The sequence below is a fragment of the Moschus berezovskii genome, chromosome 23, assembly GCF_049115385.1.
Source record: "Moschus berezovskii isolate FMDL1 chromosome 23, NW_MosBer_1.0, whole genome shotgun sequence".
NCBI classification, from domain to species: Eukaryota; Metazoa; Chordata; class Mammalia; order Artiodactyla; family Moschidae; genus Moschus; species Moschus berezovskii.
Window position 1 is genome coordinate 22,255,751 of NC_142482.1, and position 26,739 is coordinate 22,282,489.

At 46.4% G+C, this 26,739-nt stretch overlaps 1 protein-coding gene across 1 annotated transcript in view; it reads left to right on the forward strand.

Moving 5' to 3' along the window:
• The window catches only part of PNPLA1 (patatin like domain 1, omega-hydroxyceramide transacylase), a 53,727-nt gene that overhangs the window by 17,001 nt on the left and 9,987 nt on the right, over positions 1-26,739 (forward strand). Inside the window, exons 2-6 of the mRNA XM_055407110.2 lie at positions 9,640-9,872; positions 11,657-11,722; positions 12,786-12,995; positions 13,915-13,975; positions 24,994-25,560. Of these exons, the coding sequence (XP_055263085.2) occupies positions 9,640-9,872; positions 11,657-11,722; positions 12,786-12,995; positions 13,915-13,975; positions 24,994-25,560 (1,137 nt within the window). The remainder of the gene's footprint in view (positions 1-9,639; positions 9,873-11,656; positions 11,723-12,785; positions 12,996-13,914; positions 13,976-24,993; positions 25,561-26,739) is intronic.

Genomic DNA, 26,739 nt, shown 5'->3' on the forward strand with positions numbered 1-26,739 from the left:
CTAAAGCTGAAACTGCAATACTTTGGCCACCTCATGCGACGAGTTGACTCACTGGAAAAGACTCTGATGCTGGGAAGGGTTGGGGGCGGGAGGAGAAGGGGACGACTGAGAATGAGATGGCTGGATGGCATCACCGACTCTGTGGACATGAGTTTGAGTGAACTCCGGGAGTTGGTGATGGACAGGGAGGCCTGGCGTGCTGTGATTCATGGGGTCGCGGAAAGTCGGACACGAATGAGCAACTGAACTGAACTGAGATGGTGCTTTCATTTCATTCTTGAATACCTACTAAGTGTTCAGCACTGAGCTAGGCAACAGTGGGGGAGGAGTGTGTTCTTGATACAGGTCCTGTCCTAAAGGAATGTGCCAGCCACAGAAACAGGATGGGCTACTCAAGGCAGCCTGAGACAAATGGTGCAGACGGTAACAGGGGAGAGAGCTAACAGCAGGGGTGATCGGGAAGGGGCCCAGATCTTCAGCTGGGCTTTAGGGTGAAGTCTGCAGAGATAGTCAAAAGTCAGTAAATAAATAGAAGTCTGTGCTTCGGGAAGAAAAGCAGGATTTTGCACTCTGTTTACTGGTGAGAGGAGAGATGGACTTGAGAAAGGACTCAGTCTGCAGATAAGGGAGCATATGTTTGAAGATGTGATCCGAGTTCTGTTGCTCTTCCTGTCTCCCAGGGATATCTGAGCCCTTAGGAGCTATACCTAAACTAAACCCTAGCAAGTTGGATCCCAAGAGCTTCTGTGGAACCAGCCACCCCCGCACACCACCCCCCACCCCCAACCCTCCCGCCTCATTGTGGGAACCGGAGGCTCTGGAGATGAAGGGCATGTCCCTGGTGGAGACAGTGGCTGTGCTGGAAAGAACACTGGCTTTGGGGCCCTCAAGACTTCAGGGCCTAGCTCTGCTGTTTTTCAGCGCGTGACTTTAGCCAAGCTACTGGTTGAGCTTCTATTTCCTAATCTAAAGAGGAGATAACCATAGTACCTACCTCAAAGGGGTGTCATGAAGATTCAATGAAACTATGAAGCCTCAGAGCTTGGCACAGGGTGTGGCACCAAGAGGTACCAAAGAGTGGTCGCCAGTTGTTGTTTGGTCTCTCAGTCATGTCTGACTTTGTGACTCCATGGACTGCAGCACACCAGACTCCTGTCCTTCACTATCTACCTGAGTTCGCTCAAACTCATGTCCATTGAGTCAGTGATGCCATCCAACCATCTCATCCTCTGTCATCCCCTTCTCCTCCTGCCCTCAATCTTTCCCAGTATCGGGTCTTTTCCAATGAGTCAGCTCTTCTCATCGGGTGGCCAAAGTATCAGAGCTTTGGTTTCAGTCCTTCCAATGAATATTCAGGATTGATTTCCTTTAGGATTGACTGGTTTGCTCTCCTTGCAGTCCAAGGAACTCTCAAGAGTCTTCTCCAGCACCACAGTTCAAAATCATCAATTCTTCGACACAACCTTTTTTATGGTTCAACTCTCACATCCGTACATGACTACTGGAAAAATCATAGCTTTGACTATACAGATGTTGGTCGGCTAAGAGATATCTCTGCTTTTTAATATATTGTCTAGGTTTGTCATAGGTTTTCTTTCAATGAGCAAGCATCTTTTAATTTTGTGGCTGCAGTCACCATCTGCAGTGAATTTGGAGCCCATGAAAATAAAATCTGTCACTGTTTCCACTTTTTCCCCATCTATTTCAATGAAGTGATGGGACTGGCTGCCATGATCTTTGTTTTTTGAATGTTGAGTTTTAAGTCAGCTTTTTCACTTTCCTCTTTCACTGTCATCAAGAGGCTGTTTAGTTCCTCTTTGCTTTCTGCCATTAGAGTGGTATCATCTGAATATCTGAGGTTGTTGATATTTCTCCCAGAAATCTTGATTCCAGATTGTGAGTCATCTGATGCACTCTGCATATTTGTTAAATAAGCAGGGTGACAATATACAACCTTGATGTACTCCTTTCCCAGTTTTGAACCAGTCCATTGTCCCATGTCCAGATCTAACTGTTGCTTCTTGATCTGCATACAGGTTTCTCAGGAGTCAGGTAAGGTGGTCTGGTATTCCCATTTCTTTAAGAATTTTCCAGTTTTTTGTGATCCACACAGTCAAAGGCTTTGGCATGGTCAATGAAACAGAAGTAGATGTTTTTCTGGAATCCCCTTGCTTTTTCTATGATTCAACAGATGCTGGCAGTTTGATATCTGGTTCCTCCATAAACAGCAGAGTGGGACTGAATGAACCCTGCAGTTTCATGAGAACCTGAAGACTCACATAACATAATGGTGGTCTATGTAGGTAGGTAAGAGACCCAACTAAGTGAAGTCTTGGATAGCTAGGGCAGTGAATACTGCCAGTCAGCAGAAATGAACTTCAATTATCATGGTTTTGAAAGAGGGAGGTATGGGCATTCCTCTGCAGTGGTGCCTTAATTTGGGCAAATCTCAAATGAGAAGATGCTCTGAGATGATCTTTTCTCTTTATAGCAGAGGTTCACCTGGAAGTCCCCTGACCATACCCGCACACACAAAGACTGGAGGTTGACTAGTTCACAACTCTTGCATTATCCCAGTGTCCCCACAGTAGTGAAGGGAGAGTCTGTAGGGTAGGACGGGCCACAGCTTGGAAGGAGGGCAGTATTTGTTTCTACCTTGGAACAGAATTCCAAATAGACTTCTGGGTCCACCAAAGAAAACAGAAAGAATAGAGCTAGGACACATCCTCTTTGCCTGTTCCATCTCAAGGTAATCAGTAGATACTTCAGTGGAAATTTGTGGAGATCATGCCTGCATTCTGGGCAAGAAGCACACAGGGGCTGTGTGAGGCCCCAGGCCCCGGGAAAAAGCACCACAGGCAACTTGATAGGAATCCACATGATGCACCAGTGGCAGGCACTGCTGTTTCCATGGCAATCTGATATAGGATGATTTGAACTTCTTAATGCCAATTCTTTGGTAAACCCTTAGGGTCAGAAAAAAGGTCTGTGTGTAAAATTGTCATTATCCTTAAGAAGTATTGTGTTTTTTGAGGAGGGGGTGTTGTTTATTTAAGTGCTTACTAGGTCAGAGTTGTTTTGCTCTTGCCTAAAGCCAATAATGCATTCAGAACAGAGAAGGAAAATGTGAGTTTTTTCATAGATTCTAGTTCCAGTTTCTGCTAACATAGACAGTATGACCTAGGGTATATCCATTCTTTATTCATTTCTCCATTTAGCCCGCCAGCCAGCCAGCCAGCCATTCAGCCATATGTATTGAGCTCAGCCTTTGTCCTGCTGGATTTCTTAACTGTAAAATGAGAGAATGAGTCTGGTTTAGCATTTTTGACCTAAGCGCCTAGATCCTTAGGAGTTTCAGGATTGTGCTTTCAGGATCTTTCTTCTCAGGATAGGCTAGGGAGATTGGGCAGGGCCTGAGACCCCACTTGCCTTCAGCCCAGAACAGCCCTGTTTTTAGTTGTTTTACATATTGAGATTTCTTTTCTTTTTTTTTCTCATTAACTTATTTGTTTTTAATTGGGAGTATAGTTGCTTTACCATGTTGTGTTCATTTCTGTTGCACAGCAAAGTGAATCAGCCATACATATACATGTATCCCCCCTTTGGTGTATTTCCTCCCCATATTCGTTTTGAACAAAGACTCCTTGACTGAAAAATCACTGCCTCTGAGGGTCTCCATGGACCTTCCAGTGGCGACTCTGCAGCTTCAGGCCAACTGTTTTTCAATCAGTGCCCCTGCAGTGCAGGATACAGAAATAAGATGGAGAATAAACCCGTCTCCCCCACATCCCCTGCCCTGGGGGCTTGCTGTCTCTGTGAGGATAAACTGAGATTACAGTGTGAAAACCTGCTTGGGTAAACGACTGTTGTTAAGATAATACAAATAATAATTATTACAGTGGAGTCGGGCAGTCAAGATAAACCCACAGGGAAATACAGCCTATAATTCAGCCTACAATTAGGGATCAGGTAAAAGCAGTAGACTCCCAGGGTCTCCACTCAGGGACTCGGGGAATTGCATGGCTTTCCTGGGAACGCGAGTCTGCTCGCCAATGCCTCCCCGGGGTGGGGGTGGGGGGGCTGCTGCGTCCCCTACTTCAGCCCCCACCCCCACACCCTTGCCCACCGCTCCCGCAGCTGCAGGGAGCCTCACGGTGATTGGCTGAGCTGGAAGTTGTTGCTAGGCTACCAGTCCGCGGGAGGCTGGGGCCTCTAGTCCCATCCTCCACCTCAAATTCATCCCGCACAGCCGAGTTAATTCGGGCACCCTGTGAATGGGATCCCCAGCAGTTTAAATTGTCAGCTGCCAAGTGCCCATCTTTCTAGGATTTAACACTCCGCATGAAGGCTATGTGAAGGAGGGGAAGAGAAGCCCTCTGTTTTTATACTCTGGGTCACCTTAAATAGCTGTTTCTTTGAGCCTCAGTGTCCTCCCTTGAATTCTGGGTTTACTCATTTATTCATTATTCATGGATGCATCTGTGTTTATTAAGTGCCTACCTCGTTCCATGCACTATGGGCCAAAGGGATGAATGATGTGGAGACCATCATTGCCCACATGAAGGGGGAAACATTAGGCACTTAAGCAAATAAGTAAGATAAACATGTATCTAATTCTTTCTTTCCTCTTCATGATTTTACTAAGACCCCCTTTCCCCTGCTAAATCTGTAGGGTCCCCCAAGTTGGCAGGGGAAGGAGTGCTACTGCCAGCTGTGCCTAAACTACGTTACCCCAACCCATGCCCTCAGCATGCCCTGAAACTGGGGTACACCCTCTCACCTCCACAGTGCTTGTATTTTGCTCTCTTGAACCCGTAAGTGAGCCTGAGTGCACCCTGATGAAGACGTGGGTTGGAATCATTGTCCATGTTCAGGTGAGAAAGTTGAAAGCCAGAGACATCCGGAAACACTGTCTGTGGTCACATGGAGAATTACTAGCATAACCAGTACTGAGCACTTCTATGTGTGGGCTCTTTAAAAAAAAAAAAAACTGTCTTCCTAAAAAGAATGAAAAAAAGAAAGATCTTCCTCATAACAACCCAGTAAGGTATAATTATTATTATACCCATTTTATAGGTGGCAAAATTGAGGCTGGAAGAAGTTATTTGACTTGCCAAGGTGACTCAGGTAGTGTGTGGCAAAGCGGGAATTTGAACCAAATCTCCCTGGCTCCAAAGCCTAACCTCTTTTTAAGAACTGGACCTGGTCACAGAAAAGAGTCTCTGAGTGGCTAAGTCTTGGAGTGGTTTCCAAATGCTCTTCAAAACCTGCCAGTGCCAGGATCTTGTTTATTTTTTAAGTTTTTGGTTCAAGACACTCATAAAACCTGGTGAATTGGCCATACTTATCAACATGACTGACTCTGTTATCTATCCATCTGTGATGATCTTGCCTTCAAATTTTTATTGGGTAATTAAGTCAAGTAACTCTTTCCTGTAAGCATTTCCACTGCTTGCTCTGTTAGCATTTTATTTTCCTTTGTTCATGTACTGAACAAACACCGAGCACCCACCAAGTATTATGGGAGGCTTGGTGGGTGTAGGTGAGCATGGCCTATCCCTTCCTTGAGGAGTTCCCAACGAAGAGCAAAGTTCCTGAAGGGTCTTCCATGGGCAAAGTGCAGTGGGAGGACCACAGAGACCTGCCCTCAGAGAATCTCCTTGATTTTGGAGACAGACCCACAGTTAGCTTAAAGACAAAGGTGGGAAAGGAGGTGGGAAGGAACAGAAGTGGTTGTGGCAGGTGTGGGCTGGGGGTGGGAGCAGCCCACCTTGAGTTTCCCACAGAGCTGCTTTTAAATCCTATCATGCTGTGGTCCCTGTGGGACACTATGTTTCAGAGCCCAGCAGCCTGCAGCTTGGAAAGAGGCCTTTAAATGGGAGAAGGTGCTGGAAAGAACAGAGATGCATAAAGAAGCCAGCTAAATTTATCCCTCCTCGCAGCACCCAGCAATTGCTATGCTTAACACTTGATTTTCTACCAATAGAGACTAGTTTAACCAGAAGATTAGGTGTTTTTCTCTGAGAAGACAGAGGGAGAAAGAGATGCAGAGAGAGAGCTGAAGAGAAGCAAGGTGAGACAGAGATAACTGCACACTTTGGATGCCATCCTAGCGAGCAGTAGGAAAAAATATTCAACTGGGCACCTGAGTGGGAGCAATCAGACAATCTCTTGCCCCCTTTCAGCCTGGCTAACCTCCTAATTTCCAGATAGCACCAGTTTTCATATGTGAGTATATAGGAGATATCTATGTTATCCCGGCCACTGCCTTGTCCCTGTCACCCACCACCATCCCTATACAACTGAGAGTCGACTGTAAATGGGTAATATACCAAAGCAATGATTTAAGTATCACAAGACTAATATGCATGCCTTTGACCTAGCATTCCCATGTACAGGAATTTATCCTGACGACAATAATTAAGGACATGGCAAATAATTTAGCAAGAGATGATTCATTGCAGAATTGTTTAGAAAAAGCAAGGAAACTAAGTAGCCAACCCCTGTTGGGGACCTGCTCAATAAATAATGGTATATCTTTACAAATAGCTGTCCATGATGCTCGTGAATTAGGTTATACATGGGTACTTACTGATGCGGAAAGACATGATTAGGTAAAAAAAGCAAGTTACAAAATAGTGTATGTAGTATAACTCTATATAGGTATTCTTGTAAGTAAGAAAAAGTATATAAAATAGTCTGAAAGTGAAGTCGTTCAGTTGTGTCCGACTTTTTGTGACCCCATGGACGGTGGCCTACCAGGCTCTGCGATCCATGGGATTTTCCAGGCAAGAATACTGGAGTGGGCTGCCATTTCCTTCTCCAGGGGATCTTCCCAACCCTGGGATCGAACCCAGGTCTCCTGCATTGCAGACAGACACTTTACCATCTGAGCCACTAGGGAAGCCCATAAAATAGTCTAGGAAGACACAAATCAAATGTTAACCTCTGGGTGGAGGAATTCCAAGACATTAATTTTACTTTCTTTTTGTTCATCTGCATTAAAAAAAAATTCTTTTTTTCCACAATGAATATGCATTTCCTGTGCAGTGAAAACAAATTTCCTCCCAGCAGTCCTAGTGCACACCTCCTGCTGGGAGTCCAGGAGTGGGGCGGCAAGCTGAGCCACCCAGGAACTCCTGACTCTGAGGTTTGGGAGAAAGGCCACCAACCCTGTGAGGCCACTTCAAGCTGCTCTTTAAGAATTGCCAAAAAGCGAGTCCCCACCCTAACTTGACTCTCCAACCTGATTGGTCTTATGACCAAGAACTCAAATGACCCAAAAACACCTTGGTATCAAAATGCTCGGTTGCCTCATAACCTACTGGTGGATTGGCTGCCGCTGCTCCCTGCCCCTGAGGGAAAACAGTCTGTACAAATTGGTACTTGGTAAAGGCTAACCTTGCTAAAATTGCAGGGCCTTCCCAGCTCTCCAGGAGCATCCTCCCCTGTAAAGGGGTGACGGCTAAGATGCTGCATTGATCAGGTCAGCCCCTACTACACCCAGGCAGCTGTGATTCTGAATGCTGGAGAGAAAAGGCCGTCACCATGGCAACCCCGGCTGGCTCAGCCTCTGGGATCAGTCCAACACCCAGAGAAAGGAGGTAGGGTCTGGAGTCAGAACAAACAACAGTGCCTGGTTGTCTGACCTCAGGCAGTACTCTTCGCTTTTCTCTGCCTCAGTTTCTACATCTGTAAAGTGATATGGAAGCTCCTTATCTTCCCTGCTTCCAGGATTAATGAGGAATAATCTGTGAATGGTAAAATGTGAGAGGAGTAGAGCGCCCCTAGCTTTGGTTTGTCCCCAAATCGCTGTGTATGACCTTGGACAAATCACTTAACCTTTCTGTGCCTCAGATGCTCTGTTTGTAAATAGGATAGTAATGTCCCCTGTGATGGCTTCTCAGATTTACTGTCAGGCGGCCATGAGAGTCCCAGAAGTTGGAAGGAATCTTGGCCCTTACCACCCATGCAGGAATCCCTTTGATGAGTTCTTTGGCTGAGGTACTTGTCCTACCTCTGCTTGAGGACCTAAAGTGGCAGAGAGCTTACGACTGCAAAGCTTTCCAAGTAGCCATTGCTGCTGCTGCTGCTGCTAAGTCACTTCAGTCGTGTCCGACTCTGTGTGACCCCACAGACAGAAGCCCACCAGGCTCCCCCATTCCTGGGATTCTCCAGGCAAGAACACTGGAGTGACGCTAATTGTAAGAAAGTTCTTTTGTATAGGATGTTTGGGTTGTGCTTTAAAAAAAAACATTCAATTAATTAATTAATTGATTTTTGGCTGTGCTGGGTCTTCATTGTGGTGTACAGGCTGTTCATTGCTACTCATGGGCTTTCTCTAGTTGCTGCAAGAGGGGCTGCTCTCTGGCTGCAGTGTGCCGGCTCTAGGGCACACAGACTTCAGTAGGTGCTACAGACAAACTCCGAGTTGTGGCTCATGGACTTAGTCGCCTGCGGCATGTGGAACCTTAGTTCCTGGACCAGGGAGCGAATTCCTGTCCCCTACATTGGCAGGCAGATTCTTAACTACTGGGCCACCAGGGAAGTCCCAGTATAGGATGTTTTACAATTAAATGTTTGCTGTAAAAATTAGCAGTCCTTTTCAGATCTGTTTTCACTCCTGATTTTCCCAGCAGGTTTGCACAAGATAAAAATTAGCAATTGGCAAGAAGCAGGTACAGACCCAGATCTGAAAGCTGTTAGCTTAATGTAGTGAAGGAGCATGAGTTCCTGGGTCACACACTCTAGGTTAAAATCCCACTTTGTTCACTTACCAGATGGTTGCCCTCGGGCAACTTATATTATTGGAGCCTCAGTCTCCTGATTGGTAAAATGAGGCCGGAACTACCTACCTCACAGTATTATTGCTGTGACAGCACTTCTTATTCAGTGCACAACTCTAACTTCCCTGGTGGAATTCTGGGGGTGGCGGGGGGGGGGGTGCAGGGCGGGTCACACCTTCCTCTGCCAACCCCTGGACAACACATCTGACCTCTGAGCGCCCCCCCCATCTGGCACTTGTAGGCTCTTATGTGCCCAGGCTGTGCCCCTCTCAGAAGCAGGCAGAAGGTTCACCTCGCTCGCCCTCCTGGGAACCCCTGCCTTGTGTGCACATTTCAGGGCCTTCTCCCTCTCAGGCCTATGCCAGGGGCCATAGAAGGAAGATGATGCAATGGCTTCAAGACAAAGTTTACCCTCCCTGTAATTCCCCTGCCTCAAGGTTAGCACCCCCTCCTGCCCACAGATGCAGCAGGCACTAAGCATGCGTCCCAGGGTATCACTGGGTGAAGTCTTTCAACTATATCGCTGTTTTAATGGGACTCTCATAGAGGGCAAAAAGCCTCTAAGGCTCAAAAGAATGCAGTCTGGTGGTGGGGTAGAAACGTGGTCCTTCGCCCTCAGTTGAAGGAGTCAGGACGCCTGACTAGCGGTGGGCTCTCGGGAGCCTGTGATTTCATTCCTCCGTGCCTCGCTTTCCTCACGTGCAGAATGACAGGTTGATGCCTGAGACCTCTCCTGTGTCAGAATTACAGGTTTTTCTATTTATTGGATGCAGGATCAGATGGCATAATCCCCCCTGACCTCTTTATGCCATAGGGGCTGCTGAGCACCCGCTCCTCTCTGCTTCCTCCGCAGATGAATATCTTCGAGTCCTCAATGTGGGTGTGGCCGAGGTGAAGAAGTCCTTCTTGGGTCCCTTATCGCCGTCCTGTAAGATGGTGCAGATGATGAGGCAGTTTCTGTACCGGGTCCTGCCTGAGGACTCCTACAAGGTCACCACCGGGAAGCTCCACGTGGCCCTCACCCGGTTCACGGATGGAGAGAGTGTGGTGGTTTCAGAGTATACGTCCAAGGAAGAGCTCATTGAGGCAAGGGGGCGGGACTTGAGTGTGTGGGCGGGACCGGGTGGGCGGGACCTTGGTGTGAGGGCGGGGCAGGGTGGGCGGGGCTCGGGGATAAGGGCGGGGCCAGGGAGCTGGGGCCGAAAAGGAGAGGCTGGTCTTGGTTTTTTGACAGGCCTCTGGGACGGTCCACCTGTCTGCCTCACTTCCTTCTGTTTTCTGCTTCCCAAGTTCTTCCCTCCCTTCGCCCTCCTGCCATCCGTCTTTCTGTGTCAGGCACGCTGTTAAACGAGATGGGCTCAGAGAGACGCCAAAAACGAATCAGACTTGGTCACCATCCTGCACTTCAGCGCTCAGAGTCCCGGCCATTTTGCCTCTGCCTTGCGCTCTGCTCTGATCTTGCTGTGGCTCCTGTCGGCCTGGGCTGCAGTGTTTCCCCGCTGAATTACTCCCAATTTGTGGGAACGGCCTCCCTTCGCCCTTTCTCTTCCTTTGGTCCTTGATAAAAAGGATTGCGTTATTATGAAATGGAAAGGGGGCTCTGATAGTGCACTTTTCTAAACTCATTAATATAATTAAAAAAAATTTTTTTTAATTTACTTTTTTATTGGCTGCGCGCCTCTTTGTTGCTGCACGGGCTTTTCTCTAGTTGCAGAGAGTGGGGGCTACTCTCTAGTTGAGGTGCGAGGGCTTCTCTTGTTGCTGAGCCCTGGCTCTAGGGTGCTCAGGCTTCAGTAGTTGCTGCTTCTGGGTTCCAGAGCACAGACTCAGTAGCTGTGGTGTGCGGGCTTAGTTGCTCCGAGGCATGTAGGACCTTTTTGGAAACCAGGGATGGAACTCATGTCTCCTATATTGGCAGGTGGATTCTTTACCACTGAGCCACCAGGGAAGCCCCCATTAATGTGAACTTTAGTTAAGAATTGTTAGTGAAGAGTGCTGTGGATGTGCCCAATTTTCTTTCAGGACAAAGGGGTTGAGCACATGCCCCTCCACCCTTATTTCCACTCCCCTTCCCTCCTCTGAATGCAAGGCCCTTGCCACCCACCCGCACTTCCCCACACTGGCATGGCTTTGATCCCGGTGAGGGGGAGGAATAGACAGTGGGCATGGATACTTCCTCCAGCTGCCTCATGTCCCTTGGGTTTATTAGCACCCAGTTCTTTAAGACTTTTCTCTCCCCAGTCCTCTTCCACCACTTCCCCCTCCTACCCATACCAGCCAGAGCAGGTCACACAAAGCAGGCTTCTGTGCCTTTGCACCTGCTGTTCCTTCTGCCTGGGATGCCATTCCCCCTTCCCCACCCCACTTTACCTGCTCAATCAGACTCCAGTCACTCCTGCCAGGGAACTTTCCTTCATTACCTGCTGGCCTCGCACCCGCTGGGTTGGGTGCTTCTTTGGGGCCACGTTACCCATGCCCACCTCCATCACAGCACCGGTCACCCCCCTCTTTGAACATTCCCAAGGGTGGGCATATCCTTTGCTTCCAAAGGATCAGATTCCAAAGGCCCAGGCCAGATACATAACAATGGTTGTTGAATCCCATTGGATTCATGGAAATTTGGTGCCAGAAGGAAGCCTGGAGATCACTGAGGCCACTTTCACTCTTTAAAGCTGGGACACCCCGCCCAGACCAACCAAGGAGGTTACCAAGGACCCAGCCAGGTACTGACTTGGGGCTCCACTTCCCTGGGCAAGGCCTCCACCTTGGTGTAAGGAGGGCCAGGCTGGTGGTGGCCCAGAGTCTGCAGGTGAGTCGTCCCCACTCAGCCCCCAGCCTTCGGGCGTCTCAGCCCTCTTCTCTCCCCACAGGCCCTGTACTGCAGCTGCTTTGTCCCTGTGTACTGCGGCCTTATTCCTCCAACTTACCGTGGTGTGGTATGTGCTTCAGTGTGGGAGGGGGCGAGCTGGGTTCCAGGGGGGCCCCTGTGACCCACATCTGTGAGGGATGGTTTCAGAAATCAGTGGGAAGACCACAAGAATTGAAAAGGTCCTTGCATTTTCCTACTCAGAATTCCCAGTGTAGGTGGGTTTCTGGGGTTTTAAGATGGCCTTTTCCCCACTGGGTTGGGCTTCTCTCTGCACCCACCAACCCATTACTGAGCCTGGCAAGTCAAGGCTCCACAAGTTTGCTGGATTTTCCCAGTAGGAAAATGCAGTCAGGGTGAGACTTCGCCTCTAACCAGCTTCAGCTGATGCAGATGCTGCTGGTCCACGGACCACACTCTGAGCAGGTTGATTTAACCTGCATCCCCTCCTCATTTTACATCTAGAAAAAATGAGATCCAGAGACTAGGAGTCAGCTAGCAGATGGACCCTTATTTCATGTCATCTATGTAATTCTCAGGCGCCCAGAGAGTTGGAGCCTCTGTGTCTGTGATCCTTTGTTCATAGTTGAGGGAACAGAAGCCCCAAGAGGGGAAGGGACTTGAGGGTGGACACTTGGTGATGAGGAGGGTTCTGAAGGGTTTGTGGGGGGAGGTCTGACCTCAGCAGAGGAAGGCAACTGGGCCTTGTGGCAGCTTAGAGGGAGAATATCTCACAACCTGCTCAGACTCACCGCATGTACACCTTGTCATAAGGCCCAGGGGACGGACGGGCTCCATCCCCCAGCCCTGCCCTCAGCCGTTGAGGGACTGTGACAACTTTGTCCAGAGCATGGATGCCCCCAAACCTTTTCCAAGGTTCAGAGCTCCTCCCGAGGGACCCACTTCCTTTGCTTTTTTGGACTTACCATGTGGCCTTTGAGATCTTAGTTCCCAGACTAGGGATCAAGCCCATGCCCACACCCCCACACCCCCTCCCCTCCCACTGGGATGGCAGAGTCTTAACCTCTGGACCATTAGTTAAGTCCCAAGACCCATTTCTTTGATGACCTGTGTGTGGGGGAGGGTCTCTGACCCCAGATGAGCATTTCTCATGGGCATCCCCTGCCCCACAGCGGTACATCGATGGGGGCTTCACCGGCATGCAGCCCTGCTCCTTCTGGACCGACTCCATCACCATCTCCACCTTCAGCGGGCAGCAGGACATCTGCCCGCGGGACTGCCCCGCCATCTTCCACGATTTCCGCCTATTCAACTGCTCCTTCCAATTCTCCCTGGAGAACATTGCCAGGATGACCCATGCCCTGTTCCCCCCAGACCTGATGGTGAGAGACACGAGAGATCTGAGAGTGGGCGCAGGGAGAGCCAGGGAGGGTGGTGGAGTGTGGAGGAGGACTGGGGTGGGGGAGTCAGTGCAGCCCACTCAGTCCATCTGTGTTTTTCCCCTTCGCAAGTCCCTTCAACTTCCTTGTAAACCTGTATCCTGGCCTTGCTGCTGCCCAGGAATGAACAAGTGCCCAAGGTGCTCCCAGCCTCAATTCTTTCCCCCTGACTATGTCAGAACTGCTGATAGGAATGTTGGCTGGACTCTTGCACTCTGACATGCAGTGTGGGGTCAGCAAACGATGGCTCAGGAGCCAAATCCAGCCCATCTCTTGTGAGCTAAGAATGGACTTTCTATTTTTAAGGCATTGTTAAAAATAAAAATAAAAAAAGAAATGACAGAGACTATGTGTGACCTGCAAAGCCCCAAATATTTGCTATTTGGCCCTTTACAGAAGATGTGTTATGGGCAATGTCTCGGGTAATCTGCCAGCATCCTCCATAATACATACAGTTATTATTCCCATTTGACAAGTGAAGAAACTGAGGCTTTGAGCGGTCACATTCACACAGCCACCAAGCCTATAGGTGGCTGTGCTGGGATTTGAGCCCAGTCTCCTAATTCTGCTCTTGCTACTGTCCGAATGCACCTTCTCTGGTTCTACTAGAGACCTCTGACACTCTGCGGCCCAGGGGAAACTGATGATCAGCTGTGAATGGTTTAACAGCTTCATGCAGCATCACTGTGTACACATGGTCAGGAACTGCACCCCACTTCTTAGCAGATAGCCAGGGAGGAGTGCATTCTGAAAAGCCCATCCAGTGACGCTGAAGAGGAGTGGAGGCAGCTGTGTTGGGCGGGGGCCGCCAGGCTCTGCGTTGCTGCGCCCTTACTCATTTTCCTGCTGCTCCACCCTGCAGGTCCTCCACGATTATTACTACCGAGGGTACGAAGATGCTGTTTCGTACCTGAGGAGGCTGAGTGAGTACCCTGTAGGGTCAGGAGGAACTGGGGTGGAGGGGGGAGGGTAGGTGGGGCAAAGACAGAAAGTGGAAGAGCTGAGTAAAGGCGCCTTTCACCCAGTTTGTGAACTGGAGGTGCCCTTCAGCCAGGAGAGCCGGGAATGGGTACAAGAACCCGACTGTCTTCATTGTCCAGGACAGGCCGCCGTGGCCAGAAATTATGGTCTCTGTGGAAAGGGGGCTTGCTGATTACACTGTGTCTGCAGTTTTTGTATGGATAAATTTTCTGAATTTAAAAACTCTGTTTAGGTTGGGACTTTACAGGCAGTCCGCTAGTTAAAACTTCACCTTCCAAAGCAGGGGATGTGGGTTAGACCCCTGGTCTGGGAGCTAAGATACCACATGCCTCATGACCAAAAAACCAAAACGTAAAACAGAGGAGATATTGTAACAGATTCAATAAAGGCTTTAAAAATGGTCCACATTAAAAAAAAAATCTTTTAAAAAGTCAATATATTAAAAATAAATAAAGTAAAAGCTAGGAAATACAAACCTCGTGTCTCCTTGGAGAATCCCATTTTTCACGTCATTACATCTTGTATTTTATTCTTTTTCCAATGAAATAGTAGTGTTAACACAGAACTAAATATGACTAGTTTGTGTTTGTGTGAGACTTTGAGTGACATATTGATCAACAAATAAGAGAGAAGAGCCCTCACCCTGTGTTGGCTTGGAAAGCAGGGTCCCACCCCTGTCTATCCTCTGTGCATTACCTGATTTCAGTGGTGTCTATTACACAACTCCACGCAAACTTATTTGTTAAAATGAAAGGAAAATGCTTTTCTATATCTAGAATTAATTCCATGGGGCACATTTCCAGAAAAAAAATGATTCCTGGATCAAAGGATGTTTACCAAATATTCACTTCAGTTCAGTTGTTCAGTTGTGTCTGACTCTTTGCGACCCCATGGACTGCAGCACGCCAGGCCTCCCTGTCCATCACCAACTCCCTGAGCTTGCTCAAACTCATGTCCGTCGAGTCGATGATGCCATCCAACCATCTCATCCTCTGTCATCCCTTTCTCCTGCCTTCAATCTTTTCCAGGATCAGGGTCTCTTCCAAGGAGTCAGCTCTTCGCATCAGGTAGTCAAAGTATTGGAGCTGCAGTTTTAGCATCAGTCTATTCCAATGAATATTTAAGACTGATTTCCTTTAGGATGGACTGGTTGGGTCTCCTTGCAGTCCAAGGGACTCTCAAGAGTCTTCTCCAACACCACAGTTCAAAAGCATCAATTCTTTGGACTCAACTTCCTTTATGGTCCAACTCTCACATCCATATGTGACTACTGGAAAAACCACAGCTTTAACTAGATGGACCTTTGTTGGCAAAGTAATGTCTCTGCTTTTTAATATGCTGTCTAGGTTGGTCATTGCTTTTCTTCCAAAGGACAAGCATCTTTTAATTTCATGGCTGCAGTCACCATCTGCAGAGATTTTGGAGCCCCCCAAAATAAAGTGTGTCACTGTTTCCACTGTTTCCCCATCTATTCGCCATGAAGTGATGGGACTGGATGCCATGATTTTAGTTTTTTGAATGTTGAGTTTTAAGCCAATTTTTTCATTCTCCTCTTTCACTTTCATCAAGAGGCTCTTTAGTTCTTTGCTTTCTGCCATAAGGGTGGTGTCATCTGCATATCTGAGGTTATTGATATTTCTCCCAGCAATCTTGATTCCAGCTTTTGCTTCATCCAGCCCAGAATTCACATGATGTACTCTGCATAGAAGTTAAATAAGCAGGGTGACAATATACAGCCTTGACATACTCCTTTCCCAATTCGGAACTGGTCTGTTGTTCCATGTCTGATTCTAACTGTTGCTTCTTGCCCTGCATACAGATTTCTCAGGAGGCAGGTAAGGTCTGGTAGTCCCATCTTTTTAAGAATTTTCCACAGTTTGCTGTGATCCCCACAGTCAAAGGCTTTAGTGTAAGTCAATGAAGAAGAAATAGATGGTTTTCTGGAACTCTCTTGCTTTTTCTATGATCCAACTGATGTTGGCAATTTGATCTTTGGTTCCTCTGCCTTTTCTAAATCCAGCTTGAACATCTGGAAGTTCTCAATTCATGTACCGTTGAAGCCTAGGTTGGAGAATTTTGAGCATTACTTTGCTAGCGTGTGAGATGAGTGTAATTGTGTGGTAGTTTGAACATTCTTTGGCATTGCCTTGGGATTGGAATAAAAACTGACCTTTTCCAGTCCTGTGGCCACTGCTGAGTTTTCCAAATTTGCTGGCATATTGAGTGCAGCAGTTTCACAGCCTCATCTTTTAGGATTTGAAATAGCTCAGCTGGAATTCTATCACCTCCACTAACTTTGTTCGTAGTGATGTTTCCTAAGACCATTTGACTTCACACTCCAGAATGTCTGGCTCTAGGTGAATGATCACACCATCGTGGTTATCTGGGTCATTAAGACCTTTTCTGTATGGTTCTGTGTATTCTTGTCACCTCTTCTCAATATCTTCTGCTTCTGTTAGGTCCATACCATTTCTGTCCTTTCTTGTGCCCATCTTTGCATGAAATTTTCCTTTGGTAGCTCTAAGTTTTTTTAAGAGATCTCTAGTCTTTCTCATTCTATTATTTTCCTCTATTTCTTTGCACTAATCACTGAGGAAGGCTTTCTTATCTCTCCTTGCTATTCTCTGGAACTCTGCATCCAGAGGGATATTTCTTTCCTTTTCTCCTTTACCTTTCACTTCTCTTCTTTTCTCAGCTATTTGTAAGGCCTCCTCAGACGGCCATTTTGCCTTTGTGCATTTCTTTTTTGCGGGGATGGTCTTGATCACCGCCTGCTGTACAATGTTTCGAACTTCCATCCATGGTTCTTCAGGTACTCTGTCTATCAGATCTAATCCCTTGAATCTATTTGTCACTTCCACTGTATAATTGTAAGGGATTTGACTTAGGTCATACCTGAATGGTCTAGTGCTTTTCTCTATTTTCTTCATTTTAAGTCTGAATTTTGCAGTAAGGAGTTCATGATCTGAACCACAGTCAGCTCCTGGTCTTGTTTTTTCTGACTCTATAGAGCTTCTCCATCTTTGGCTGCAAAGAATATAATCAATCTGATTTCAGTACTGACCATCTGGTAATGTCCATGTATACAGTCGTCTCTTGTGTTGCTGGAAGAGGGTGTTTGCTATGACCAATGAGTTCTCTTGGCAAAACTCTGTTAGCCTTTGCCCTGCTTCATTTTGTGCTCCAAGGCCAAACTTGCCTGTTACTCCAGGTGTTTCTTGACTTCCTACTTTTGCATTCCATTCCCCTATGATGAAAAGGACATCTTTTTTTGGTGTTAGTTCTAGAAGGTCTTGTAGGTCTTCATAGAACCATTCAACTTCATCTTCTTCATCAAGGCAAACCATTCAAGTCTATGCCCCAACCATTAATGCCGAAGAAGCTGAACGGTTCTGCAGATATCTGCAGAATATCTCAAAGATATTTTTGTGTGTATCCTTTGATGGGAAACATGACCTTGCCCCAAGGCTGCTCTTGGCTGTTTCTCCTTGGTCTCTCATTCCCTCCCTTCCCTAATTAACAACTGCTTGAACCTGCCCATTTGAACTCAGGGAAGGTTGAGGAGGCTGAATGAAGGCTGTTTCCTATAATCAAAGAAATGGGGGACACAGCAAGACTTTGTGCCTAGGAGCCTGTAGGACCCTGTGGAATCATGGTGAACTTTCTCTGTATGTAGTTTAAAAAATATGTGTTTTAGGAGTGAGATTAAAAGATTGAATGTAGTTTTTCTCCCCCCTAGGTTATATGCATTTTTAAAACTTTTTCCCTCCAAAATTGCCTCCTGCCTTCCCAAGCTTCCCTTGAATCTACTTTCTCCTGGGTCCTTTCTCTCAGCTAGGAGGATGGAGGGCAAGATGAAGGGAATGTGGACTCTGGAAGCAAACGACCCTGGGCCAGGACCCCCATCCCCGAGCTGCGTGAGCTCCAGGAAATCACTCCACCTCTCTGAGTCTTGGTTCCTAATCTGTACGAAGGGTTTATTTAGATCCTGGTTCTCGACACACCAACTATGTGACCTTGAGTAAGTAATTCACCACCTGGGGCCTATTTCTCATCTGTACAAGTTGGCTGGTGGTGGACCGCATCTCCACTCCTGGCCACGGTCAGTCCATCCACTGCCTGCTCTGACCTCAGAGACAGGCCCCTCCTCTCACCTCTCTGCAGACAGACGCCTCCTACTCCTGACTGTCCTCTGACAGCTCCTCCATCCTCCGCATTTGCACAGGAGACAGCTGGGAAATTGAACCGCAAGCATCCAAAAGGAGGGCCACCTGAAGGGTGTGTGTTGGTGGAGGTGAAGTCTCACCTCCAGAGCCCCAGGAATAGGAGGGTCTGGCTGGGGCCTGGGCTCCTTCCCACAACCAGCTGGGGAGTCCCTCCATTCTTTCCTCAGTGATGGTGTATACTGAGGAATTGGGCTCTGGGGATTCCCTGTTTGGTTCTTGGATCTTGGAGCAGACGCCAGTTGCCTGCTGCAGGCAATCCCTCTACAGCTCAGATTCCAGCCTGGCTACCTGGCTGCCTCCATACCTGTCTCTCCCTTAGAATTTTCCTTTATCTCCCTCTCAGGGCAAGCCCCAGAGAGAGATACAAAGTGGGTTTTTAAGCATCTCTCATCTCCCCTGTTTCTCAGGAGACCCATATTTCACCCTCTGAAGGAACCCAGTGACTTCTCCCCCTTCCCCCTTCCACCCTTAGCTGGTTGGGACATTCTCACAGGTGTGAATGGCTGTCTTAAACCCAAGGATGAAACTCTAACAGTAGCTTTGCAGCCATCCACTCCTGAATTGGGGACAGTATATGGAGGATGGCAGATTTCCCCCAATGGCCCTGGAATCTCTCCAAGTAGGAACAGACACAACTCATAAGGGAGAAAATGTCTCATGCTGGCTGCCAGCTGTTTTTGCTTCCTCTTCCAATTTGCCAGTGTGTGCATGGCTTTCTCAGTGCAAGCCTCAGCTCCAGCACCTAAACCCTCTTGGGTTTGATGGGCCTGGAGTTTTCTCCTGGCACCAGATGCAGGCAGGAAATAGTGACATATCCTGAGAAACTGTGGTTGGTGCCCAGAGCTGCACTCTCTTAATCCCCACCTACCATCTGGGAGCAGAAATCGGAAGTCTGATCCAGCCTCCTGCCTGTTTTCTGAAAGGGGGTCAGCTCCGGCAGGAAGCCACACCTGCAAAGTGTCACCCTCAACTACTCAGTTCACATCCTGGCATCCTCAGTCTCTCCCCTCCTAAAGGCTCACATTGACTTAATTATTTCTGCCACCAGGTGAGCCTCCCTCTCCACCCTTGGCCATCGCCTTCTGCCAAAACAAAGGGCACTGCTTGCTGGCATCCTTGAAAATCCGCCTTCCCTACACAGATGCATGGACATGGGTGCTGAGTGAGCCTGGAGCTCAGTAGTTGCCACATTTGAAATATCCATCCCACATCCAAGCATGCCTGGCCAGACTGATCTTCCTGCCTCCCTTCCTCCTGCTCACAATTGGATAGGTTTTCACACAGACACACACACACACACACACATACACCTGTGAAACCAGCACCACAGTCAAGATTGGGAACAATCCATCAAGCCCCAAGTTTCCTCATGCCCTTTTGGGATCTCTCCCACCTTCCCTCATTCCCCCACCCTCAAGCAAACCTTGATGTCTCTCTGTCATTATATATCAATTTTCATTTTTAGATTTTTTTTTGATAGATGGAGTCTTATAGTATGAATTCTTTTTTGTCTGCTTTTTTTCACTCAGCATGATTTTTCTGAGATTCATCTGTGTCATTGCTTGGTATAAATAGTTCATTCCCATTTGCATTCCAATCAACTGTGTGAATATACCACAGTTCATTTATCCATTCACCCTTTAATGGGCATAGAGGTTGTACCCAAATTGGGGCTGTTATGAATAAAGTTGCTCTGTACATTTCCTGTGTTTCCTAGGCAGTGCTAGTGGTAAAGAACCTGCCTGCCAATATGGGAGAATATAAGAGACGTGGGTTAAATCCCTGGGTCAGGAAGATCACCTGGAGGAGGGCATGGCAACCCACTCCAGGATTCTTGCCTAGAGAATCCCCTGGACAGAGGAGCCTGGCAGGCTATGGTCCATAGGGTTGCAAAGAGTCGGACATGACTGAAGCAACTTAGCATGCATGCATGTACATTTCATGCTTAAGTTTCTGTATGGACAAAAGCTTTTATTTCTCTTGGGTAAAGACACAGGAGTGGAATGACCAGATCATATGGTGGATGTATGTTTAGTATATAATGTATGTATGCAAATATATGTATAATATATACTATTTTAATATAATATATAATGTATATAATAGTAGTAAAACACACATCAAATTTATCATCTTAACCAGTATAAATGTACAGTTCAGTAATTTTAAACATAGTTGTGCAACCAGTCTCCTGAAGTTTTCCATCTTGAAAAACTAAATGTCTATCCCCATTAACCAACTCCCCATTTCCCTCTTCCCCTAGGCCCTGACAACCACCATTCTATTTCTATGAGTTTAAATTCTTTAGGTACCTCATGTCAGTGGAATCATAACAGTATTTGTCTTTTTGTGACTGGTTGATTTCATGTATAATGTCCTCAAGATTCAGGCATGTTGTGGCATGTGACAGGATTTCCTTCCTTAAGGCTGGATAATATAGACCGTGAATATAGACCAAATTTTCTTTATCTATTTATCAGTGGACATCTGGGTTGCTTCCACCTCTTGACTATTATGAATAATACTGCAAGGAACATGGGTGTGCAGACATCTCTTCGAGATTCTGTTTTCAATTCTTTTAGATATGTATAGGCTGAGACACATACCGAGAGTGTACGTTTGACTTTTTAAGAAGTTGCCAAATTATCTTCCAAAGTGATTGCATCGTTTTACATTCCCTACAGTGTATGAGGATTCCAGTTTCTCCACATGCTCACCAACACTTGGTATGGTCAGTCTCTTTTATTGTTTGTGTTTTTTATAAAGTATTTGTTTGGCTGCACTGGATCTTCGTTGCAGCATGTAGACTCTCCTAGCTGTGGCCTTTGAACTCAGCTCTGGTGTGTGGGCTCTAGCTCCCTGGCCATAGGCTGAACCCGGGCCCCCTGCATTGGGAGTGTGGAATCTTAGCCACTGGATTCCCAGCCACTGGAAGTTCCCTGGTCAGTCTTTTTAATATTACCCATGATAATAGGTGTGTTGTGGTATCTAATTGTGATTTTAATCTGCATTTCCTTAATGACTAATAACGTTGAACATCTTTTCATTTGCTAATTAGTTGTTCAGATATATTCTTTGGTGAAGTGTCTGTTCAACTCTTTTGCCCAGTTTCCCCCTAGACCTTTATATGTTAAGCTTTATTTTTTCGAATTGCTTTAGGTTTACAGGAAAAACGTGAAAATAGTACAGAGAATTTCCATATACCCCACATCTAGGTTTCCCTATTATTTTATGTCTCACACGTGCTAGATACTATAGCGTGGTACATAAATCATTTGGTACATGCTGTGGTGTACTGTTTATAATTAATGAACCAGCATGGATAAATTGTTACTAACTGCAGCCCATTCTTGTTTTTGCCTGATGTCTGGATCCCATGCCACATCTAATTGTACTGTCCCCTCAAGCTCCTCTTGTCTGCCACAGTTGCCCAGACTCTCCTTGTTTTTAATGACCTGTGTACTTTGGCCACCTGATGCAAAGAGCTGACTCACTGGAAAAGACCCTGATGCTGGGAAAAATTGAAGGCAGGAGGAGAAGGAGACGGCAGAGGATGAGACGGTTGGATGGCATCACCGACTCAACGGACATGGTTTGAGTAAACTCTGGGAGTTGGTGATGGACAGGGAGGCCTGGCGTGCTGCAGTCCATGGGGTCGCAAAGAGTCGGACTCGACTGAGCGACTGGACTGAACTGTGCTGTACTTAGTTGCTCAGTCATGTCTGACACTGTAACCCCACGGACTGTAGCCCACCAGGCTCCTCCATCCATGGGGATTCTCCACACAAGAATACTGGAGTGGGTTGCCATGCCTTCCTCCAGGGGATCTTCCCAACCCAGGGTTCGAAACCAGGTCTCCCTCATGGCAGGTGGATTCTTTACCATCTGAACCACCAGGGAAGCCCAAGAATACTGAAGTGGGTAGCCTATCCCTTCTCCAGTGGATCTTCCTGACCCAGAAATTGAATCAGGGTCTCCTGCATTGCAGGCAGATTCTTTACCAGCTGAGCTACCAGGGAAGCCCTTTTAATGAACTACTGGCCAGATATTTTGTAGGATGTCCCTCAGTTGGGGTTTGCTTGATGTTTTTCCTCATGGTTAGACTGGGGTTATGGATTTGGGGGAGGAAGACAACTGATGCAAAATGCCATTCTCATCACATTGTATCGAGGATACGTGCTGCCTACATGACATATCACTGATGACATTGACCCTGGTCACCTGGCAGAGGTCGTATTTCTGGTGTCTCCACTCTAAAGTTACTCTTTCTCCTTTCCATACTGTGCTCTTCGGAAGGAAGTCACTATGCAAAGCCCACATGGAAGGAGTAGATTATTTTCCACTTCTTTAAGGGCTGAAGTATCCACTGAAATTATTGGGAATTCTGCATGAGAGATTTGTCTCTTTCTTCCCCATTGACTTACCTATTCAATCATCTGTTTATATCACTATGGACTCTTGAGTACTTATTTTTTACTGTGAGTTATTATTCGGTCCTACTTTATTTATTTTGTTAGTCAAATTGTTCCAGTTTTGACTACTGGGAGCTCTTTCAATTGGCTCTTTGCCCATTTACAAAATGGAATTGGTTGTTTTCTTATTAAGAGCTTTTATGTGTTCTCTATAAATGCCCTTTTTCAGAAATACCATTTGCAAATACTTTCTCCCAGCCCGTGATTTCTCTACCCAACTCCTTAAAAGTGTCATCTGAAAAGGAGAAAATTTTTATTTCAGTAGGGTCCATATTAATTTTTATCCTTTGTGGATCTTGCTTTTGGTGTCTTTATCTAGGAAATCTTTGCTTCATTCAAGATTACAAAAAATCTTTCTCCTTTGTTTTCTTCTAGAGGATTTTTAATGTTTTAAAATACAAAGGTTTTATTATTAAAAATTGAATAACTGAGTCACGGTGAACTCAGTTCAATTATTTTAGGCAATTACAGTGTACAAGGAGATTAACATTTACCAGTAAGAAAAACAGGTATAGGCATTTAATTTCTTAGAGACATTAGTGATTGGAAGGAGTCTGGGGAAAAGGAAATGTTCAGTCTATAAAACAAAACAAACAAACATGACCCCCAAATTAAATAGAGCTATTTTTGCAATTTTATTAAAAATTCAGTGTTTTAATAATTAGGTGAAAAAGGATATGTGCCCTCCAAAGAGTCATTCCACTTGCACCAAAAGACTTGGTTCTTTTTTTTCCTAGTAGAGCAATATTTCTTTTTATTTTTTAATTGAAATATAATTAGAGATATAATTGACACAGAGCATTATATTCGTGTCAGATGTTCAGATGATGATTAAAAATTTGTGTATGTAGTAAAACAACCCTCACAAAAAGTCTAGTTACTTCCATCACTACACAGAGTTATAAAAAACTTTTTTTTCTTTTGATGGGAACTTTTAAGATCTACTCTCCAGTCCATTTCAGTTCAGTCGCTCAGTCGTGTCTGACTCTTTGCGACCCCATGAATCACAGCATGCCAGGCCTCCCTGTCCATCTACTCTCTTAGCAACTTTCAAATATTCGATAGAGTATTGTTAATACTAACTCTAGTCACCAGACTGTACATTCCATCCTGTGACTTATTTATTTTATAACTGGAAGTTTGTACCTTTTGACCCCTTCACCCATTTCACTCACTCCCCACCATTCTTCCAGAGGCTTTACATTTTTTTAGGTTTTCATTTATGTCTATGATCTATCTTGAGTTAATTTTTTATAAGGTATAAGATATAAATCAAAGTTCTTTATAAAAAATGGATATCATGTTATTCCAGTGTTGTCTGTCGAAAAGACTTTGCTTTCTCCATTGAAATAACTTTGCATCTTGGGCTAAAATCGGTTGTCTATGTATGCCATGGGTCTATTTTTGGACCTTCTGTTTTGTACCATTGATAGACTTACCCATCTTTATGTCAATACCATACTGTCTTGATCACTATAGCTTTATAATAAATCTTGAAACCAGGTAGTCTTAGCTCTCCAGCTTTTGTTCTATTTTCAAAGTTGTTTTTGTTATTCTAGGTCCTTTGTATTTTCATATGAATTTTAAAAATGGCTTGTGAGTTTCTACACTGAAAGCAATCACATTATATTTTTCTTGTCAACTTGCTCTCTCATCCTCTGCAATTACCACCTCAAACCTTCTGCTCCTGACCTCCAGTCTTCTACTCTCCCTGACTTCCTACTTCACAGAGAAAACCAAAGCCATCAGAGGGGAGTTCTCTCGACTTTGCGCTACCAAATATATAGACTCACTTTTCCCTGACCCTTCTTAGCATATATCTAGAGCCCACCCACCCACCTGGGCTCAGACCCCATTCCTGTCTCAGAATTCTCCAATTTTTCATCATTCCCCCTCTCTCTCCACCCTCCATCTCTCAACTGGATCCTTACCAGCAATGTTTAAGTCTACCCCAGCCTTCTATCAATACACAATCATGCCATATAAATTCAAGTAAGTAAAGAAAGGCTATTGAAAAGCACTAATCCAGGAATTCCCTGGTGACCCAGGGTTAGAATTCTGGGCTTTCTCCACCATGGCCGGATTCAATCCTTGGGCAGGGAACTGAGATCCCTCTAGACACATGACAAAAGCAAAACAAAAACAATGACAAGCACTCATCCTGTTTATGAAAATAATTTGGGAAACCATTTTTTGCAAATACCATGCTGATGTCAGGGGTTAGAAATGCCACCTGTGACCCCATGCTGTTGTTTTTCCTAGATGCTGCTTATCTTAATTCTCCTTCCAAGAGAGTGATTTTCCCCCGGGTAGAGGTGTACTGCCAAATAGAACTCGCCCTTGGCAACCAGTGTCCTGAACGCTGTCAACCAAGCCTCCAAAGAGAGCCAGCCAGTCCAGAAGAATCCAGACAACTTCACACCCAGTGGGCTCCCAAAGGGGATGGAAGGGGTGGCCGCAGTCCACCTCTATCCCCACCCATGCAGGCACCCGAATCCACATGTGACTGGCCTGTGGAGTCACCTGTTTCATCACCTGCATCGCCACCAGCCTCATCACCATCACGTTCTCCAACTGACTTGCCAGCTGCGTCACTCCCAGCTGTGCCCTTACTCCCCAGCTCAACACCTGGGCTGTCACCTGTATCACCATCACTGCAGATACAACCGACTGGATCGCCACCCAAGTCCCCACCCCCCCAGGCATCTGCGTCACCCAGGCCATCCCTGGGGCCTTCCCCTGTGGGGGCACCTCCAACGTTGCCCCGATATTCTTCAGCATCACCTGCACAGCCACCTGTGGAGGAACTGGGCCCAGAACAGCCCCAAGGTATGGACCCTTCTGGCCTCTCTCAGCTGCCTCACATCCGGAGCCCATTGGCAAGTGTGTAATGATGTAGTAGCTATAGCCATTGCTTTAGAGGTGTGCACTGGTGAAGTTAGTTAGCCCTTAGCTTTAGTGGCTCTACTGGCTATGAGGAGGGGCCACCACGAGAGGACAGTGTACTTGACTTTTTGGTTTTTCCTTTAGTTTGTGCATGCGTCACTTCATTCGTGTCCGACTCTTTGCGGCCCTATGCACCATAACCTGCCAGGCTCCTCTGTCCATGGGATTCTCCATTCAAGAATATTGGAATGGGTTGCCATTCCCTCCTCTAGGGGATCTTCCCGACCCAGGGATCAAACCTGTGTCTCTTACATCTCCTGCATTGGCAGGCAGGTTCTTTACCACTAGTTCCTGTCTAGTGATTCTCAAAGTGTGGTCCCCAACCAGCAGCAATAGCATCACCTGAGAGCTTGTTAGAAATAAAACTCTTGAGAGTCCCTTATACTGCAAGGAGATCCAACCAGTTCATTCTAAAGGAGATCAATCCTGGGTGTTCATTGGAGGGACTGCTGCTAAAGCTGAAACTCCAATACTTTGGCCACCTCATGCGAAGAGTTAACTCACTGGAAAAGACCCTGATGCTAGGAGGGATTGGGGGCGGGAGGAGAAGGGGACAACAGAGAATGAGATGGCTGGATGGCATCACTGACTCGATGGACGTGAGTTTGAGTGAACTCCAGGAGTTGGTGATGGACAGGGAGGCCTGGCGTGCTGTGATTCATGGGGTCGCAAAGAGTCGGACACGACTGAGTGACTGAACTGACTGACCACATACCTACTAAATCAACAATTCTAGGGGTGGGATCCAGCTGTCTGCATTTTTTACCAGCCCTCCAAGTTCTTTGGCCCTCTCACGTTTAAGAACTGCAATTCTGGTAGATTTTTATTGTGAAAGCCACTGTGCCAGGGCAGTGGTACTTGAAGAGCGTCTGTGGGCCAGTGCCAGTCTCTGAATTATTTGTTACTTGTGCACAATGAAACGAGTGCGGAAAGTGAGAGCAGGCATTTCGAAATGTTTGTAGCAATAAGATAGAGCTGTGACATCCAAGCGTTTCATCATTTTCCTACTAGTTCATTTGTAATGCATTTTACCAAAGTACTAGTCCATTATGGATTGTAAGT